The 22,134-nt window shown below is 35.8% G+C and overlaps 1 protein-coding gene across 1 annotated transcript in view; it reads left to right on the top strand.

Moving 5' to 3' along the window:
* LOC149568158 (P-loop containing nucleoside triphosphate hydrolases superfamily protein) overlaps positions 1–22,134 on the top strand; it is a 153,573-nt gene that overhangs the window by 29,493 nt on the left and 101,946 nt on the right. Inside the window, exons 3-9 of the mRNA XM_089821162.1 lie at positions 13,964–14,082; positions 15,810–15,923; positions 16,011–16,092; positions 16,196–16,263; positions 16,475–16,549; positions 16,680–16,825; positions 17,033–17,135. Of these exons, the coding sequence (XP_089677288.1) occupies positions 13,964–14,082; positions 15,810–15,923; positions 16,011–16,092; positions 16,196–16,263; positions 16,475–16,549; positions 16,680–16,825; positions 17,033–17,135 (707 nt within the window). The remainder of the gene's footprint in view (positions 1–13,963; positions 14,083–15,809; positions 15,924–16,010; positions 16,093–16,195; positions 16,264–16,474; positions 16,550–16,679; positions 16,826–17,032; positions 17,136–22,134) is intronic.

The following is a 22,134-nucleotide window of genomic DNA, read 5'->3' as shown; positions in this document are numbered from 1 at the left end:
TGAGGACCCGACTGACATCTGAAAATTGATATGACATTATGGAGTCGAATATGTTTTAAAGAATTTGTAATGATTCAAATGATTATAAGGAGATCTCAGTATGCATAGGTTATCAAAATTTAATCAAATGACATATCAGATTATATACACAATGCTTAATAGATAAGGGATTTCTTGTGTGGTTAAGATTTAGGAGTTTGAAGTGTTTTATCCTCGATCATTGAGTGTGTGGTCATGTAATGGAAATATCTTATTGAAAAATAAAATATTTACAATGGCACAAGATAACAATATTTTAAATGCTTTATTTATTGTCATAGGGTGCAAATTTGGTAAAAAAAGAGGGAAGTTTGGTTGCCTTGCAAGCTGAAGTGTTAGTAGTAATCATTGTTAAATGAGTATGAGTGTATGGCAATATGATATGTTGTGTATGAAGATCTTCTTGGAAGTTTCAAAGGATATTTATAAAAGGAATAATTAAGCTACATAAGATGGGTAGCTGATGAATTATGTGAAAGCTCCTACATCAAAAGAGGCATTTTCTTTCTTTTTAGATTTGGATTAGGAAATACAAATGGACGGTTTTAACTGTTATCCATTGACTTGGGATTGTGAGCATGTGAATTAGTACTAAAGATGTTGTAGTGGTGAAGCATTATGTTGCTATTGCGATTAAGGGGATTGCAAAATCAAACGCTAAGTTAAAAGCTTGGGTATGAGTAAGGGTGCGATGAAAAGGGAGAAGTTGTCTATCATGTTCAAGTGAAATTGATAAACCTTTGTAGGTTGCATCACATCAAAATATATTAGTTTGTAGCCCTTGCATTGATGAAATGTGCGAGATAGACATAGATCAAAGAGCAACATGATATTGTGATGTTGCTCGAAGAACATGCTGATACAACATAAACCCGATGCTTCTATATTTTGGATACTGAGCACAAAGGAGATGTTTTCTCAGCTAGGAGACCACTCTCACTGGAATCACAAGGAAAACGATAACCCAAATCAACTGAGATGAGAATGGCAAGGAAATTTGATGTCAGATTAGGTGGATGGATTGAATTTGTGGACAGTTTAATTACTTGTGGAAAGAGAGGGCGGCTTCACTTTCCAACAAGTGATAGAGAGAGCACCATGTATTATTTGGAGTACATGAAACGTTGTCTTACTGCAATGGATTGTTTCCATGGAATGTGGAAATAAAGAGGAGCCAAATAAGTGCAAATTGGGAAGTTGCTTAGGAAGGTTATTGTGGGCCAAGCTTATCGAGTACATGTGCCTGCATCCAATCCATTGACAATGACCAAATTGGGAACGCCTTTTTCTACCCTGTTTGCGCATGAGGACGAAAGAAATTATTTCAAATTGTTCCCGATAAATTGTTAGACGTCCCTCAGACTGTCTGCCAAATCCTAATATGTTGATTGGGTAGAGCAATGCCTTATTTCAGAAGGGGGAAGCCGAGGGCAATGATCAGAATTTGAATCCTCAGCGAGTTTCAACATTGGGTATTATGTATTGAGGCATGGCTTACCAAATCTCATCGATAAATAACAAATGAATTGGTTTCCATTTATTTACATTATGAGAAGAACGACGTCCTTGTGCATTTTGAGGATATTGGTGAAGCTTGTTGAAAACTTGATGCAAAGTTGTGAGAAACGTTGTCTGGAGAGGTGATCACAAGTGTGGAGAGGCACCATGTTTGAATCTTGATCTTGCTGGGTAGGTATCTTGTTTGATTTTCCCCTTTTCTTCTCAGTCCTGGCTTTCAATCCCTGATGGGTCTACACAAGCTGCAATCTTGCAGAGATTTTGTTTTCATTGTAGATGATGTGTTGGGATGCCTTTGTTGTAGGCATAAGTTAGAGAGACTTATCTCCATTATAAGCTTTCCTCAAAGCATAAGGGTTTTTGCTTTTCATATTGGCATTATTTGAAGGAGGAGTGCAAACGTATATATCCCACATTGATAAGAATGTGGCTATTTTTGATATCTTTATACCCAAACGCACAATATCCTAGTGTCTCAAAGACACAAGCCTTTTGAGGCAGAACATGCATGAGCATGGGGCCCATGGTCAGCTGGAGAGCACAATAAGATAAATTTGAACAAAGTGTACGGTGATTGGGCAATGACATGGCAACTTGTAGGACCAACCAGAGCATGACAAGTGACACAAATTTTGAGGCAAACAGGCAAATAGGAGTGCGACCCGTGGCACACATCCCGAGATGGGCCTGGTGGTCGCGCAGTCGATGGTTACTTGGGCGGTTTGGAATTGGCGGTTTCGACCATGCGACTCGCAGTTTCGCATGGTTGACGGTTAAGTAGGCGGTTTAACGCTGGCAGTTTTGACCATGCAATTGGTAGTTTCGCATGGTCGGCAGTTAAAGGCATAGTTAGATGCTAATGGTTTCAACATCGTGACTAACCACTAGTGGTTAGTCACATGGTCGTTGTGGTTAGCGCACAGTTAGTGTTAATAGTTGCGAAGGCACGAGAGCATGACACATGCCATCGGGCTTGCGAGCAGATGAGGTGGCAAATCCGTGAGCAAATGAGATAGTGAAATGTGGCGATGACGTGGCAGAGGTGCCAAATAGATGCTGATGTCGTCGGTAACTATGCAGAGCCAACCAATCAGGGAGTGCCACGTGTCAAGTAGCTGGTCAACCAGGTTTGACCCAAATTGGAAAATGGAGAAAAATTTCAAAGTTTCAAAAAATTATTATTTTATTCATTTTTTAAAAATGAACGTGCAGACTTTTTAAATTGAAACCGATTTAATTATATAGTTTCAACTTTAGCATACAATGAAATATTTGCAAGATTTCAAGGTCTAATAACCAGTTTTCAACCTGCAACTTCAAATGGCTGCCTTGGGCATTTTTTTGAGGCCAATATAGGCTTATCATATATCAACGGAAAGCTCTCGGAGTCTACTTTCCAGATTTGACATTAGATTTTGCGCATGTATCAGTATGTAAAAGTTATAATGGGTTTTGTCTAAGGTACTCTTTTTCAATTGCATTCTCGTGTGAGCAGTTCAGATTTAGTTTGTGGCTAAATGGTTGGATGGGTATGCGCCAAACTTGGAGAGATTCATTCTAGCAGTATTATTTTGCCTTCAAATCAATTTGGTGGAGTTTATCAGAAAGGGGCTTTTCTCATCATTCTAGGAGATATTTTTAGAGTTTGTTGGGCATAATGATGGGATTTGATTTGGTTTTCAATTCTAGAGAGAGGAGAGAGGCTTTGCAACAACATTGGAGTGAGATTCAAGTGGACAAATGTCGATTCCAGATCAAATCCAAGATTCCTTCATCCATATCTTTCTTTTTTCTTTCATTGTACAGGGTTGGTTCCCAAAGTTTTGAGCAAGTTCTCAACTGGGTTTCCACCATTCTTTTAGTATTTCACTCTTGTATGAACAACAACAATAAAATTTTAGTGAAAGTTTTGATCTATTAGTTATTTCATTAGTTATTTTCATACATCTTCAATGTAATTGTTTCAAGGGAATGAATACAAGGAGCAACAAAGTATTTTAGTTTCGTTCTGATTCTTGTCTCTTGCGTCTGCTATTTGCAAACTTTTGTGATTTGTGGACAAAAAACATAGGTCCAATTGCATCTCGTTTTGAGTTGTATATCTTGATGTGTTTTGCTTTTGGTCCAAAGAATCAAGTAAATGCTTGATATATTTTGATAGCGTTGCAAACTTCATGAATAAGATGTCTGATAAGTATGAGGTTTAGTATAAACATTGATTTGGATTCACAAAGTGATAGGATAGATTTGATAGCTTGATGTATGTGATAGACCATTGATATCCTGGATGTATGTTGTGATTTGTGGAATACCCAATGGATAGGGCATTGATCAACTACATGATCAATTTAGTTTGTTGTTGCGTATGGGGTTTTGCTGATTCAAAATCAAATATCAATTATCCATTTTCCCTTTCTGTTTAGGAGTTGAAAGGATATCCTCACTAAGCTTGTGGATTTCATAGGTTTTGTAACTTGCTATTGCATACCTTTTTTATTGCTTAAATATAGGAGAAATAAGGGTTTAATCTGTTTTGCATAGATTCAGATGTATGCTTTGAACTGGTACCATATGAACGAATCTTAAGATCTAATCGCCTAGGTTTTGTAGAGCCTGAAGAAAGAGTTCAGCCTTATAGCTGGCCCGGGTTCTTGACAAATTGTGTCCATCATAGGAGATAGTTGCCCTTAGATGCAATCTTGTCTTGGCTACTTGGTAGTTAAAATCACCGTTAAATCAAGAACCAACAATACCTTTGTTAGAATAGTAATTGCTATTGTTGCATCTAAAGGATGGAAAATACATCAAATGGATATTAAGACCACTTTTTTGAATGGAGTAATAGAAGTAGTTTATCTAGAGCAACTTGAAGGATTTTGTGGTACACAATTAGCATCACATTTATGCAAATTGAAGAAGGCCTTATATGGACTCAAGCAAGCACCTCGAGCTTGGTGTGAACGAATAGATCATCATTTATCCAATCTTGGTTTCTCCAAAAATGATGTAGACCCTAACTTGTATTTTAAAACACAAAAAGGGGTTGTGTTTATTCTAGTACTTTATGTTGATGGCTTATTGATTACAAGAGAAGATCACCTTATAGGTAAGTGTAAGCAAGATTTGACATCCGAATTTGCTTGAAAGATTTAGGATTACTACACTACTTACTGGGTTTAGAGGTATGGCAACATACAAATGAAATTATTCTAAATCAAGGGAAGTATACATTAGATATATAAAAATATTTGGAATGATTAGATGCAAGGTCATGAAAACTCAAATGGAAACAAATTTACACAAACTAAAAGAAGCAACCAAAGACTCAAAAAGCATTGATCCTACTTTCTACCAACAAATCATTCGTTCCTTAATGTATTTAGTGAATGAAAGACCAGATATTTGTTATGCAGTGAATGCACCAAGTCAATCCATGTATGAACCTAAACAAGTTCATCTAGCATCAGCTAAGCACATCGTAAGGTATCTCCAGGGGACAATTGGATATGGTTTAAGATACAAAAATGTTGAACTAAATCTAGGTGGACACACATATTCTTATTGGGCAGGAAATTCATTAGATCGTAAAAGCACTTCAAGGTGTTGTTTTAACTTGGGATCAGCAATGATATCTTGGTTCATCAAAAAGGAGTCATCAGTAGCCCAAAGCTCCATTGAAGCAAAATATATTACGACGTCCATGGGAGCTCGAGAAGCAGTATGGTTGAGGAAACTTCCAATTGGATTATTTGGAAAACAACTAGAGCCTACTTTCATTTATTGTGATAGCCAGAGTTGTAACAAACTTTCTTTGAATCTAGTGTTTCATAACATATAAAAGCACATTGAGATACCATATCACTACATACGAAACATGGTTGAGAAGAATGTGGTTGAGCTAAAATATTTCAATACAAACATTCAGATTGCAGACATCCTCACCAAACCTCTTTCTAAAATAGAAGTGGAACACTTTCGAAGTGAACTTGGCATGGTGGTAACTTTTGAGATAGTCTAAAAATTTCTGATTATTGGACTATATATTTTTATAAATCTAAATTTAATAATAATATGTGTCTTGTGTACATCATAAGGAAGTGACGACTTTCAAATGACACATCACTTCTATTTGCATAAGTCATTGAAAGGTGACAATCTTACAATAACTTAAATCTTTCTATCACGATAAACATTGTATATAATGTTTAACCATATCATGATAGATTATATATTATAAATCAACAACTAGGTGTTAGAAGTCATTCAATTAACGGTCTATGAGTTGTTTGTATAGATATATCATAGGTACTTGGTGAATATCATATGATGTTCTATTCAAGAGGCCATTACCTTATTATTGAGTACTTGGTGACTATCACGTGTTGATATTCAGTAGGCCATTACTCAGAGTATTTGGCGAATATCATGTGTTGATATTTAGGAGAACAATACTCATGATATGTGGTGGCTTTCGCTGGTTGGTAGCTCGCAGGCTTCATGCCTCGCAGATCTGAACCCTCCATAAAAAAAAAGATATCCTTAAAACTTGCCATCTTTAATATTATCAATGGTGCAATATCTATTCATTTGTTATCCTTCTTAACTAAGAGGGAGTGTTAAAGTTTTATAGTCAAGTTAGATAAAACATATTGCAAAAAAAAAAAAAAAAAAAATATATATATATATATATATATATATATATATATATATATATATATATATATATCATTGATAACTTATATAAATTATATTTAATTGCATAATTATAATTGACTAACTTGACTGACTATATTAAACAAATTATTGTTGACTGAATTTGCATGCTTGACAGTTTAAAATGATAGTGTTTTAAACTTTAATCAAGAGTAGAGGTGATGTGGGAGTCACGACTTGATGGGATGTGACTCTGCGTTGGAGTCACCCCATCGAGGTTGAGACCCCTCATCACCCTTTATAAAGGGTACAAATATTTGTGTTTGTATCATCAAAAGAAACACACATTTATGAAGTCTTCTACAGTGATAAATGCAGAGATATATAAATACTCTTGGCACTATAAATTATTAAAACACTCTACTTGAATTGTTAAAAGAACTGTAGAGCCATAATACTTAATAAGAATAATTACATAACTATATTAAAAGGAATATAAATTCAATTGAAGTTTCTTTTTGAAACATTAGATAAATCTGATGTACATAAAATTTAACACACAACCACAAATAGCAATTGGGTATAATTGACTTACTATGAATTGTAAGTCTCAAAATGAAAACTTTATTGAAGTTATCATGATTCCATGCTGCTACCAATTATTTAGGTGTCGTGCTAAGGATAGTAACCCTAACTTTCCTGACATGGTTATTTCCTATAGAAGTAAGTGTGCCAATTTGACTTAAACAAAGAGCACTCTTGAATATCCTTGACCTCTGGAGTGGGAAAAATAGCCTTTGGCTTGACCAACTGAGACCCTCTGTGCAATTCATTAGCCTAGTAGGATCACTGATAGGCTAGTCCTCAATGTAACCCAAGACTAACTAAAATAGGGACATTACACTTTTAATATTGTTGTCCCATCCTTTTATAGGATTTAGGTTCTTTAACATCCATTTATTGATTTCTCTTAATGTAAATATAGCTTCAAAACAATGCTGAGTTTTTGCTTGTGGTATTAGATGTGATATTATCAAGGAGGATTCTACAATAGATAGGGCGATGATCTAATAGAGAGTAAGGTGTAACCTTTATTCTACTCCCATCACCTATTTAATCTATGCTAAAGAAGTCTTTATTAACATTTACTCTATTCAATCGACGATGGATCCCCTTGGAGCCTTGTTGACTATTGCACCAAATATACCATATATATTGGTTTTTCTTCTTACAGCCTTTGAGAGGGTCAATGAGATTAAGCTTATTCTTCATTTTAGCTCACAAGAACTCCTCATTCCACTTCCACTCTATATCTCATTACCTCCTAGCTTATCTTTTTTTTCCCCCCATATTAAAACCTCCTCCAATGACACATGAGTTGTCCTATATTCCTCATATCCATTTCCAAAGTTTAGTTGTTCTAGATTATCAATAGGGTCATTTGTGACACACAACTTAAAATTCCTTTTCTCTTCCTCTAAGATGACCCATGTTGCTCCATTACAAGGGGAAACCCTATAATCAACGATAAAGAGAGATTGGTTATAACTAGGTGGCATCCTACCAAATAAACCACAAGTTATTTTGCAAAGAAAAGTTGACTACTTTCACTTCTTCCAAGAAGACTACATCCTTGTTATGAATTTGATTGATAAGTCTTCACACAATATACTTTCTGTTAGGGGATTCCAATCCCCTTATATTCAAACTCATGCAATAAATTATCATTTACGGTCTGATTTATATTCAATTTCAGGATTTCAACTTTTCAAAACACTTGAGGGGACTAGTTTCTTTATTTAGTCTTTTAGAGCTTGGAAATGAATCGAATTTGCTATTGAATCGTCTCTCAACTTTATTAACTTTAATGCATCCCACATTAGAAGACTAAGGCAACACTTACAATTGAGGGGGGGGGGGATTAGTTGTATGATAAAACTTGATCCATAAAACTATTTACCATCAAAACATCCTAGATCAGAAACATAAGTATTAAGGCATCAAAAGCAACAACACCATACCACATAAAACCATATTTTTTAATGTAGAAACCCAATTAGGGCAAAAACCATGCTGGAGATCAAACTCACTAGATAATGTACTAGCACATAAACCCTGTTAAAGCTTCAATGGGAATGAACATGCGAATATTCATGCTCACTACTTAGAGCTCATTGCTCAAAGATACAATAGAGGGCAACAATCCCGAGAGTACAAAAGGACAACAACCCTAGAATGGACAACAATCCACTATTATGAACTCACTGATAACATCTCTGATATGCCAATACAACTCCAATGAAGTACATTAACTCTCTGTCTCAATAGATTTTGCTCATGTCTCTACTCTCAATTACAAATATAACATGCTTGCACACTTTGTATCTCTTATACTCATTACATCATTTGTCACTTCAAAATATGAAATGATTTCATCTTTTTATAAAATACATTTGTTAAAACTAAGCCAACCAAGATAAAGGGTCTTAACCACACTAATACGTTATATTTACCAATGCCATCCAAGATATGTTGATTAAGACATAGCTAGGACACAAACAAATAATCTCCGAAATGCCACAATACATAGATCATGTTTGCAATCCAATGCAACACATTAATTGACCAAGTTGGCCAAGAAAGCATTAACACGCTTCATAAACTCTTCTGAATCCGATCGCATAATCCAATGCAATCCAACAACAAGAATAGGATACCATTAAGAAACAACAGCGTCATGAAATACCACAACGACATCTCCGTCTTTGAGTCTACGAACAATTTTACACAGCTCATCATGAACATCACTAGATAATCTTTGTCATAAAACAAAATTAGCTTGCTTCTCTCAAAATCAGGAACTACATATAAGGACACATATCCAAGTCCTAAGCATACCACCATGTTAGCAACATAAATATTGTGTAACAGATTTGCACCAGTCCAAATACTGCAAGTCTATCACTAGAATAACTAGAAAAGACATATAATTAGAAACTGGTTAACTCATTGTAAGTCACTTAAATCACAACATCAACATCTGCGATCCAACAAAGATCGCTTGTTAATGTTTTGCCTAGAAATAAAGATAAACAATCATAAACAAAATAAAGAACACTAAGACACATTAAGATACAATAGTTTATTGTAGGAAAACCCTCCAACTTAAGGGAAAAACCTAACCACGCCAAAAAAATGTCTCTTTTATTAAATAAAATAGAGGTTTGAGTACAATGCTTCGATTTGAATACACTAATCACACAAAGCAATGATATATATGTTGAATTTAGAGACTCTTCATATCATAACCAAAAGTCTCTTCATTTTCCACATGTGTAACTCTTCATATTTCCAAACACGTCTCATTAGATTTCTTAAACACATATCTCTTCATATTTCCAAATGTGAGTATATGAAAGAGTACCATGTAGGTAATCAGGATATCTCCTGTAGTTCATATCTCATCAATGCTTTTCACATGAAAGGAAGATGTAAATCGCACTCTAGGAGCCTCATTGCATATTTAAAATGACTTGGCAATAACATGTTTTGAGTCTTTTAGTGCAAATTGCACTCTTGGAGTGCAATTGCATGTGATGTTTTGCATATAAATGACATTTCTCTTTCAAATCAGACTCGTGGAAGCCTTTTGCATTTTTTAAAAATTTGCTTTTTTATCTGCCTAAGTTAATCTTTCTCCTTCAAAGAGCAAATCACACTCTATGGATTGCATTTACATTTTTATTTTGGCCTCAAATGCAAATTACACTGTCCAAGTGCATTTGCATGTGTTGAAAATATGCTTTGATTACATGCATCACTTTGTCAAAGATTGCCTGGCATATAGTGGCATCAGATCTTGTTATACAAAGATATTACAGAACAGGGACTTAAACTACTTATTTGAGGAGGATCAAGTGAAGAGAACAACAACTCTGATTATCAAACTTCAGTGATGAAGAGACAAGTTAACCAAAACTCTGCAGCTAGATTAGTTCCGCTCCTACCTTGGGGGGGTGATCGTGTGGGTCCCATTGGCTACTTTAGCCTTGTGGACATCATTAAAATGTATCATATCATATCATATCATGCTTTTGGGTTTGCAAGACAAAATCACACTCTATGGATTGCATGAAGCATGTTTCAAAAAAAGACATGTTATTGAGTTGCACAACTTAATCTTCCTATTTTGCACATGTCTAATTGTTTATTGAGTAAAAATCACTTTAAATGGGTCAAATAGAATATTTACACTATATAATATACATAGTGTAAATATTTATTTAAAAGCAACATTTTAATATATGTTTTAAATAAAACATTAAAGTAAATCTCTACATTAAATTAGACTATATAGTGCATTATAGTCACTTAAGTGAATAATAAAGCAACTCAACTTGGAAATATAACATAAAGTGCAATATAGTTACTTAAATCACTTAAGTGATAAATCAAAAGTTATAAAGCAACTTAAAAGCATAATTTAAAGTCATTTTAAGTTATATTTTTTAGAAAGTGAAACTCAACATTAGAATATAACATTCATATTTTATATAAGCGATTGATCTTGGAGAGTTCATGTTTTGGGCACTTAAATGGTCATATCTTTTGACTAATGAGTTCGATTAAGCCCTAAGATATACTGAATCGAAGGGAAAACCAAAAGTAAGAGATTGAACAAAAAAAGAAGTTTAAAGCAAACTAAACAAACACTCAAAACCTAAATAAGGACTTTGAAGGCTCCAAAAATCAAGTATAGGCTAAATAAATGGAAAAACAAAAAGGACTTGACAAAAGCCTTTAGTTAAAAGATTCACTACCTGAATTGGGAACAATTGGTTGATCAATGTTGGCCAATTAAATAGTGAATTACCTCAGAGATATGTGAAATTTAGTTGAAAAAGTTTTGTATTGTTACCTCCATTTTGTCATCAGAAAATGGAGGACAATAGAACCCAAAGAGATGCAAAGGGCATGAGTCTAGCGGTGAGTGAGTTACCAAGGGCGCACAATAACCCCATCTCGAATAGCCATGAAGTTTTCAACATAGAAAGCCATCCTCAGTCGCAGACCCCCTAGAGGATTACTCCAAGATGTGATAATATACTGCTTGTAAATGTCAAATCTGATTGCTCGTTCAACTCTTGTTGAGAGGGAAGGAGGTGAGCATGGGTGTCTAGAGAAAATTGGAAGGGAAGAAGACGGTCTATTAAGATACCAACCGAACCAAGAAGAGCAAAAGCCTGAGCAAGCCAACATCAAGCACTACCAACCAGAACAAACCTTGCAAGTGGCTCAGACGAGCAGTAGGCTACGTCAGAGTATATGAATCAACCCTCAAAAGAATTATTAGAACCCTGTACTTGATAGAGAAACCAAACCAGATCGAAGATTGTGCCCAGCCTAAAAGGATGAGCACCAAACTCAGCCAAGATGACATTGAGAGGGGTGGACCGATGACATCTGATAATGCACTGAAGGAGGGTCTGCACTTGCTCCACGGAAGCACAATCAGACTCAAGCAGAGGACCCCACACAATGGACCTATAGAGGATAGTCGGTTTGACCAAAGAGTCTAGAAGATCTTGGTCGTGGTGTCCTGAAAATGATGTTTGAATCACTGTTTCTTGAGCATAGTTGGGGAGCGTAGCCCCTTACTTATATGGAAGATACGTTACTTATGTACCCACCATATGTCTCAGCCACATTTGATCTCAGCCCTTAGACTGATGCAAGAATCTGGACACAGTCTCACACGACCAGTCACAATTTAAAAATATCCAACTTTTCAGTTCACTGCTAGGTTACAGTCACAAATGCTCCCAATACATGAACTATGAATATCTTAAAATAGATAGAAATAATAGACAATCAAACTATGGCACTACTTGGGTCTCAATGGATTCTAACTTCCACAAGGGCTCTTCTATTCTTCCTGGGATTTGGTCTTGTGGTCTGTTAAGATCAAGCTCCATGTCTTTTGGATTTTCCAGGGACCTTTCATCGGCCATGGTTGTCAATAGTCTCTTTGTATTGATCATACATGACAAACAAGTCTCGTTGATAAGTGAACCACTCATATACAATATACAGAACCCCAATATATGTAGAAGCTGAAAGAAACATCATTAGAGAAGAGGGACGTGAAAAGGTGGGAATCTAGAATGTCAAAAGTGGTTTCTGCAACCACCTTCCTGGAGCCATGACTTTCTCTTATGTATTCCAAACACAATGTTGCTTCCTTAAAATTGCATAGAACCTCGAGAGTAACCTGCATATGTTAATATTCAACTTTAACCCTGTTTGACTGCTGCTTTGGGCGCTGCAACAGAGCTGCACCAAAGAAACCAACCATCGTCCAGAATTAATGCCATATAGTTCAAAACTAGATCCATATATGGATCACACCACCGCAATTATGGAGAATTTCAAAAGAAGAGGACATATATGCTATCTGAACTTTCACCAAAAGCATAGAAAAATTGTAAGCCTTTGTGTCCAACTATGCATATATGAAGCAGAAATATGTACAACAAGAATGCAAGAAAACTTAGACAACAAACAATAAGACTGATCACAATCATCTTTCGGACAATGACCACAATCTTGAGCAGTTTTCAATTTTGCTTTCCTAGGAATTGAGAGACATTTTAACCAACATGTATCATTGCTTAGTATTCACAGCTTAGCATAGAAAAGCTAACTGAATATGTCTCTAATCACTCTGTGTTTTAGACGACTGCCATCTCCTTCAAAGCATGGGATATCAGTTCTTAATTTGTTTTGCCTTGGAGATTTTCCTTGTCTATGAAGTGGGATAACACCCTACTGTCAAATGAACTTATTTTCTCCATTAGAGTCTCGACATGGCATGGTGTAGTCTCTACTGATTGAGATAGTTTGACAATAATGGCTTCTAGCTTGAGGAACCTTGCTGCATTATTCTTGGTTAAGGCTGGGAAACAGTCTGTCTCTCAACAAGGCAATATGATATGTCATTTGGTTCAATTTGTGTACTTGGAAATCAACAACAACCAACTCCACAAGGAAGTTTGTAGGCACTGCAAGATTAATCAAATACTCTTGAACTAAAATGATGAACATGCATACTTGTAATGGTTGGAAGATGATAATGTCTTCTGCAAGATTAAGTGATGTGAAGACAGTACAGGGAATGCAAGATTAAGGAGAATGAACCTGTAATCCTGTAATGGTCAGAACTTGACATGCCTTCTACTCGCAATGGTTGTGAGGTGGATAATTTGGTTTGTAGCTTTTGTTGTCTTTTGTCTCTTAATGAGCAGTAAACTAAAAGGATATGTAAATCCTGATAATAATATAGGAAGTTTTGGATTTGTTTGTTAGGGAGCTGGGCATTTGTACCCATTTTAAGTCTTGAGAAGGGAGTGAAGAGGGCAAACAGTGAAGATTGGAAGAGATTATGGGACTGCAGCATGTGGGAAATGTGGAGAATTTTAAAGAAAAATAGGAGATAGTGCGTTTGTTGATGTACTTTCATGGTATTTAGTATATTTTCTGGAAAGTACTGAAGAATGTGATTATTTCCATTATGATGTGTGTTTTGCTTCTGCTCTGTACTCTGATCATCTGATCGTTCAACCCTTTATCATGCCATTATGTGGGAAGGGATTACCTCTTATTTCAAGTTGGATGTTGAATGTTGATGTTTGTTTGACTACAAGAATGCTTTATTTCGCTTTTACATTATTGTTGCTCTGTTTTTTCTATCCAGGGACAGTGTTTGCTTATGGACAGACTAGTAGTGGAAAAACCCATACAATGCGAGGTTCACCAGCTGAACTTGGCGTTATTCCTCTTGCTGTTCAGGATGTTTTTAGGAACATCAAAGAGGTATTTTTTTTCAATTAATTTTATGGGAATTTAAGTGGAACAAGCTTCTATTTATTAGTGTAAAGCTGAATTGACTGGGTCTAGGATCAAAAACTATTAAATTCTAAAGAAAGCAATATGATTGAGATAAAATAAAAATAAATAGGCTAAAATATCATCATTTCTCTTGTTTGATTTAGATGTAACATGAAAAGTGAAAATAGTTACAATCATGGTTGTTGATAGTAATGATATCTGTGCGTTCATCTTGTTAGCATATTTTAGTCAATACTTGGATTCCTACATAAATAGTAGTTGGGAACTAGAAAATTTTCTAGCAGTTTCGGGATAAGATAATGCTCGTGGAATAAGAGCCAGGGCAATATAACTTGGGCAGTGCCTACTCTGTTTTATGTATTTTGCACTGATATACTGTTGAAAGCTTCAGTGCATTCTGGCATAATCTCAGGAACCAAAAGTTTTTGATTACATGGCACATCTAATTTGTTTTGATTTTCTCGCAATAATTCTAAAGGACTAAAACTATGCGAATGGTATTAATCCTCCTCTGTTTATTTGAATCTTTTGATATTTCAAATTATTGGAGGGAACTCTTGTACTTCTCATCTGCAGTGTCACACAATTTGGCTAGAAGAAACATTTTAGTCATTATTTGACCTGGCAAGTGGAGATGCTGTAGTGTCTTTCAAGCCATTCTATCTTGATACCATATGTGATATGGTCTTGTCTATCTACGAGGCTTACTAGCAATGCTTGGGTTTTTTTCGCATTGTGTTCTTTATATCCTTCTTTTTTGTTGTTTCCCTTCTAACTTGCTAAATGATTTCTCTTCTCTTTTCTTTTACTCACCTTTGAAAGTCTCCATTGCGCTTCTGGAAATGACAAGATTTTCATTGTTAACAAAACCAAGAAATTAATTCCGATGAACAATCTTGCTGAATTTCACATGTCATGGTTGCCATGATTGCACCCACAATAATATTGACAACACCCTTTTTTCTTGTGAAATAGTCTGTGTTAAACAACACACATTTTCTCCATGCCCTGTAAGTTGTCTCAAAGACCTTTGGATTCCCTGCTATCTGTTTGTTCTTTTTGCTTTTGCGATCTTGACACTAATTGGTCAATATTGACCAAGCCCTCATTATATCTGCCAATTGTTTATTAGTTATGTATAGTGTCAGTCACAAAAAAGTTCCTCAATCTCATGGAACAATATATTCAATCATGAATTATTCTTTAGTTTGATGGGTCTGCTAAGAGTTGTTTGCAATGGATTCCTTGATAATTTTTAGTGGCAATCTAGAGCCCCATTCTGATATTTTTAAATTAATTGGGAAAGTAGTTAATCTTACATAATCTTTTGTTGTTGCCAATCTTGTCTGTCAATTTTGATATCTTCTATATGTATACCTCAAAAACTCAGTCACGTAGGCTGAGAGTAACAACTACTTGATTGTTGGTATACACAACTTATTGAAATTGATTCTATGTTGATATATAAAGGAAGTCCGATTTTTTGAAAGGTTTGTAACTGAGTTTGCAATTGAACTTGATATCTGATTACTACTAATGAACTCTGCCAGTTTGATCAAAAGTTTCTTCTAACAGTTTTTTGAATTAGTACTAGTTAGAATTGGAGTAACATTGCATGATGTGCAAGGTTCAGTCAACAAAATATATTTGCAACATATGCTGTGAACTTATATTTTTGTATCCAATGTCAGGCTGAGGATAGAGAGTTTCTTCTACGTATGTCTTACATGGAAATCTACAATGAGGAAATCAATGACTTACTTGCCCCCGAACATAGAAAGTTGCAAATACATGAGAGTTTGGAGGTATCAGGATATGGTTAAGTATTAACAATCTTAAACATAACAATTTAAAGGTGTTGCCAGTTTAATTCTCTTGTTTATTTCCTATAGCGTGGAATCTTTGTAGCTGGCCTGAGGGAGGAAATTGTTGCCAGTCCAGAGCACGTTCTTCAACTTATGGATTTTGGAGAATGTATGTGGCATTTGGTATCTGATTATTGCTTTTATTATAATTACAATGTAAAGAAGCAAATAAATATCACATGGATGACACCTGGACTTAATGCTATTTTCAGCTCATCGCCATATTGGAGAGACCAACATGAATATTTACAGTAGCAGGTCTCATACTATTTTTCGTATGGTGAGTGTGTTTCATGGATGTGCTGTTTATGAGAACAGAACAACTAATTTCATTCATTCTATTTGTAAGCATTTATTTATTGAAATTTGGGTTATGCATTCTTAACAAAGTTTTATGTTTTCCATTCATTCAAACCCAGTTCTACATTCTGTTTTTTGATTTGTAGAAATTGTAACAGTTGTTTTTTCTCTTAATGATATACATATGCCAGGTGATTGAAAGCAGGGATAAGAATGAAGAAGATTCTATGGACACATCATGTGATGCAGTTCGAGTGTCAGTTCTGGTATGGCACATGTTCCATTAGGATCATTTTTTTATTAGTTCAGATTTCCAGAATGCTCCTTTGTAAGCTTAGCTTTCTCACTGTTCTAATTGAAAAAGACAATATTATAAATAAAGTTATTTCATTTCAGAATTTAGTTGATTTAGCTGGTTCAGAGCGTGCTGCAAAAACTGGTGCTGAAGGTGCACGCTTGAAGGAAGGATCACACATAAATAAGAGTCTGATGACTCTTGGAACAGTTATCAACAAGCTGAGTGAGGGTGTGGAAATCCAGGGGTAATTAAAATTTTAGCAATCTTCATAGAACATTGAGAGTTGGTATAATCACAAAATCAACATCAGTTTAGAGAACTAAAGAAGTAATTAGATAGCTGTTACTTTATTTTCTGCTGTAGTTGACTCAAATGTAGAAAACTAGTCTAGGGTCATCTGTTGTATTTGAAATCTCGGTCACTTGACTATTGCTTGTCTTGTTGGTTGCAGAGGACATGTGCCTTATCGTGATAGTAAACTGACTAGAATTTTGCAGCCTGCATTGGGTGGTAATGCAAAGACTGCTATTATATGTAATATCACACCTGCATTGGTACGTTTTATTGAGAATTTAACATTTCTACCAAATGCATTTGTAAATATGAATGAGGAATTTTAGACCATTGAGCCACATTTCCTCTATCATAGTGGAGATGAGTATTTCTCATGTATGTTCTAATTTAAAATATGAAATATCGAAGGGTGTTTGCTTTTGTTTTAGCAGACTATTGAAGTTTCGGGTTTTTTTATGACTGAAGTTTTAACGTAGGGGATCCAAACATTTTTGAAATCTCTGATTGATAAAAGTTCATGGATGATAGAAGTGGTAGAACAGTTAGAGTTGATTTATTGTATGCCCACAATTTTTTTTCTTTTCATTTTTGTATTTTGTCCATCAATTACATACTCTTATACTTTCATAAAATTTACTTTACTTACTTAAAATTGTAACAGAAATCAATAAATAATATATTGATTTGTAATTCTGTTCAAATTGAAGTAGGTGAAATTATTTGTTGCCCTTTCCCCATCAGAAATATGATTGCCAATGGCATACAAAACATTAATGTTTTTGGTAGAAAAATTTAAATATCGTAAACAGTAACCCTATATAGGGGCAAATATTCTATGGATGGTGATGACTCTCATAGTTCAATTAAGAACTAACTTGCTCATATCATCTTCGATGTGAAAGGGGTAGACAGAAGCGCCTGAAAGAAGTACAGAAGGAGAGTTTCTGTCTTTTGCAAAACTGGAATCTAAGCAATCCTTTATTTTAGAGTCAAAAGGTTCCAATGTCATCCAAACAATTTCACAAGTGCTTTAGTAATAGCCTCCTTACTGGATTTGTTCAAAGAAGTTATGGTTCAGGAAACAGGAGAGCTCATCATCAAATTAAATAGCAGAAGATCAGCAGTTCACAAAGCAAAAAATGACCAGGTTTGTTGAGCCACAGGCTATCTTTGGCCTTGTAAAGCAAAAATGATATGGTTTGTGCTGTTAAATTTTTTCTATACTATTCTATTCTGTAGTAGAAATCAGATGCATTTGTACAATCAAATAACAAGTGTTATAAGTCATTGATATAACATCTTAGGGCTCTTGTTTGCCCCATATTCGGAGTACAAAAATACTTAGAAGTTGAAAGTATGTGAGTTTTGGTTAGATTTTGACATCTTTGCACTAACTGAAAGTATTCTAGAAGGAAGCAAATTGGCTAGCATTAGTACCAAACTATGGTTCAACATGCTTGTAAGCTGATGATCTTACTAGAGGTCAATTATGATGCTTATTGTTAGAATCTTCTAAATGATATTATTGCTGGAGTCTTGAAGATTTAGGGCATGTTTTCTACATATGGAATGACCATTGTATTGGTCACTGTGGCTCTTCCAATAGGAAATGAACAAGACAATGACAGTATATTAGAGTAGGTTCTCAAGGGTTTTTTGTAGTTGTGAATCCCATAGGCACACAAAAGATAAGCTAAGATAAATATGCTTATGTCCAACAAGAGACCACAAGGGTCTAAGCAACTAAAAAGCGTACAAAGAGAACTGCCAACAACGGGAGCATCAAATGGTGCCCCCATAAAGAACAAGACAAGAAATCAAGAGAACAATAACCAAGAGAAGACAAACCTACTAATTACTCCTCATAGGCGAGAAGTAGTCAAGAACCAAGGGGTATTGCCTTGGGCAAGGGAGAACCCCAGATTGTCTTAAAGAGCCGTTGGAGATGAAGTGGTGTTGCCAAGTGTTCCCACTTTGAGGTTTCATGGACTTGGTATGACCCAAAGAGTGGCAAAAGGGCTGCTTCTTCCCTTGGGCCGGATGCCTAGGAGCAAAGAAGGAGGTGATGAGTTGGTCATACGACTACACAGAAGGTAGTTGGAGTTATAGGATGTGATTGTGGAGTTGTAAGGCCTCTTGAAGATAAAATGCAAGGCACCGGTGATTTGTATATTTGAAGAAAGACGAAAGGGATTTGTACTCTCTCAACAAGCAACAAAACCTCCCTCTGTTCTCATAGAAGATGGGACAACAAGAAACAAAATGAGTCTTAGTTTCCGCCTCCCCAATAGACAAAGGCGACAGATCCTTTCCTCCCTATCAATCTAATGATTGGTATGAATACTAACCGATGAGAACCCATTGCAAAAGAACCCAAAGAGATTTGGAGGGCATGTGTCCAATGACGAGTGAGGTACCAAGGGCACACAATATCCACATCTTGAATAAACATGAAGTGCTCAACATAGCAAGCTATCCTCGGTCGGAGACCCTTTAGAGGTCTACTCCAAGTCGTGATAATGTATAGCTTGTAAATGATAGTCTTGACATACTTGTTCAACTCTTGAGTAGGGGTGTCTAGAGAAAATTAGAAGGGAGGAAGACAGTCCATCAAGATCTCAATCGAACCAAGAAGAGTAGAAGCCTAGGTGCATCGAGCCTTACCAACCAATATAGACCTCACAATCGCCTCAGAGAAGCAGTAGGCCAGGTAGGAGTATCTAAATTGATTGTCTGAAGAGCCAACAAAACCCCCTACTCAATGGAGAAACCAAACAAGATCGAAGATGGTCCCATGCTTGAAAGGATGAGCACCAAACACAACCAAGATGACACTGGGAGGGTGGATCATTGACATCTGATAATGCATCGAACAAGGAGGGTTTGCACTTCCTCCATAGAAGCCCAATCAGACTCTAGCAGAGAAGGACCTCACACAATGAAGCTGTACAGGGCAGTTGATTTGACCCAAAGAGTCCAGAAGGGACATCTTGATTGTGGTGTACTGAAAGTGATGTCAAAAGCTTTGTCTCTTGAGTGTACCAAGGGAACCAAGCCCCTTATTCACTTGGGGCTGCAAAGAAGGTCTCAAACTGAAGTGGGGTGCAAAGAACTTAACCCCCAAGTAAGTATAGGAGGAAGTGATCTCAATCTACTCCCCCTGAAAGTAAAAGTGGAGATGCAAGGTCTTCAAGAAGTTGAAGACCATCACCCTAGACAACCCATCGAGAAGCCGTTGGAGCCCCTATGCGGAGGAAGCCAAAAGAACCATATCGTCCGTGAACAACAAGATGGAGATTATAGAAAACATAACAAATTGATTACATAAATAGAATCAAATAAAAGTGGTTTGATATAGGGAAATTATAGCAAAAACATGAGAGACTAAAAGATGCTTAAGTACTCATACATTTTTTTTTACTTGCTGCATGAGTTCGAAAGTGATGAAAAAGTCAGTTTTATAGGTAGAACATAAGCCCTGTTAGAAAAATCTGGGAGGTATTATTCACAAAAAAAGTGTGCATTTGTTCATCTGAGTAGTTTATTTAAAAAATTGGGCAACCTGGATTAAAATGATACCTTTTCTTGCATGGCAGGTACATTTTATATGCAAGTTCCTTTGTGTCATGGTCAATTTCTATGACTCTAGGTAAAATTAATCATAAGATTTCGTATCTGTAATATCCCAGCCAAAATACTAAGCAAATGTGGCCTTAATCCTTATATTATTTGTAGAATAACTGTTGGATCCTAATATTTGAATCAGATCTTAACTCAGATTGAATTCACTGTTTACATAGTAGCATTGGCATCACATTTAAACAGCAGATGACACACAAACCTACTGATCTCCTCTTTACAAATAAATAGCAAATTGAGATAATAAATATAATTCCAAAATTTCTAATTTCGACAAGGACTATATTTTCTTCAGATAGTTCTGCAACAGTACTGATTACAACATATTCATACCAACAGCAATAGAAAATTGAACAGATACAATTTTATTGGATCTGCAATCAATGGAGCTTGAATGTGACCTTGGAAACGAGACTGCTTTCTGAAATCAGTAGGGTTTTAGTCCTGTGATCTCCATGCCTGAACCCAAGTTCTCAAAACAGTTTATTACAAGGGATTTGTGTGAAGTCTAGAAGTATTTCCTTGAATGGATGCGTTTTTTTTTCTTATGTCCTTCAAAAATGATAATAGGTTTGTCACAAAGTAGTTCCACAATTGCAATTTGAACAATGACAATAGGCAAGAAACTTATGGCACTTAAAATGGACCACTTCTGACATTATGGCACATGCTAGGGAGTTGGAAAGAGAACTTTGTTTGCTAGGAAGCAACGTTAGTAAAATTATATTTTTTTTGCAAACATAGTGGTTAGTGTTGACCACTACTAACTTTGAAGAATTTACTTTGCTAAGATTTTTCTCTAGTAGTTTTGTTTAGCGAAACACGGGGACTTGCAACCCCTCCCAAACTTTGAAGTTCCTGTCCCCAAGATGTCCCCACATCAGGTACTTGGAGTACCCAAGTATCACCACCTCTGCCATTCCATAACTACGCCATTGATGGGGATGGGTACTTGAATTTCTATTTGATTTTTTGATTTTTGAATATTACTATTTGGTATGTACTATGTTACTATGTTGAATGTTCAACGGTTCTAGTTCGTGTTGCAATTTTGCTATGTTCAAGTATTTTAATTTTGTATGTCATACTGGAAACATCATTTTGTAACTAGAATTTCAAGTTCCATATGTATAGTATACAACACCCCTCCCCGCTGTCTTCCCCTTGCCGTCGTCCCCCTATCGTCTTGAAATTGAGGTCCGATTTCCCTCCGTCCTATAAGCTTGTCTCGGTATCTTGCCGTCCCTACGTACCACAGTTCTAGTGTTATATTGGTTTTGTTGAGCTTTCCCTAAACAATGAAAGTGCATATCCACTAATAGACTTTAGAATGGGGATGAGGACTATTCTCCTATTTTCATATCCACAAATTTTAGTGCTTGTATTTGGGCTGTTATTCATTTACTCACTTGCCCTAATTTGAGGTCGTCTCTTTGTTCCTATTAATATATTACTCATATCTAGGTAACTATGGTCTTTGTTGATTCAATTTTTTTTCGGAATACTAGATTGTTTTTGATTAGGAGAAAAGCAGGTTTTAAAGGGCCTCTGAAACACTTTACAAACAGAATTTGAGGGGGATCTAGAATCCCACCAAGATTACTTTCTGCAAGAGATAAG

The sequence above is a fragment of the Cupressus sempervirens genome, chromosome 3 (assembly GCF_028749045.1).
Source record: "Cupressus sempervirens isolate cs-2001-9-10 chromosome 3, ASM2874904v1, whole genome shotgun sequence".
NCBI lineage: Eukaryota > Viridiplantae > Streptophyta > Pinopsida > Cupressales > Cupressaceae > Cupressus > Cupressus sempervirens.
The sequence above is the reverse complement of the archived record's forward strand: the minus strand, read 5'-3'. Positions and strand labels throughout refer to the sequence as shown.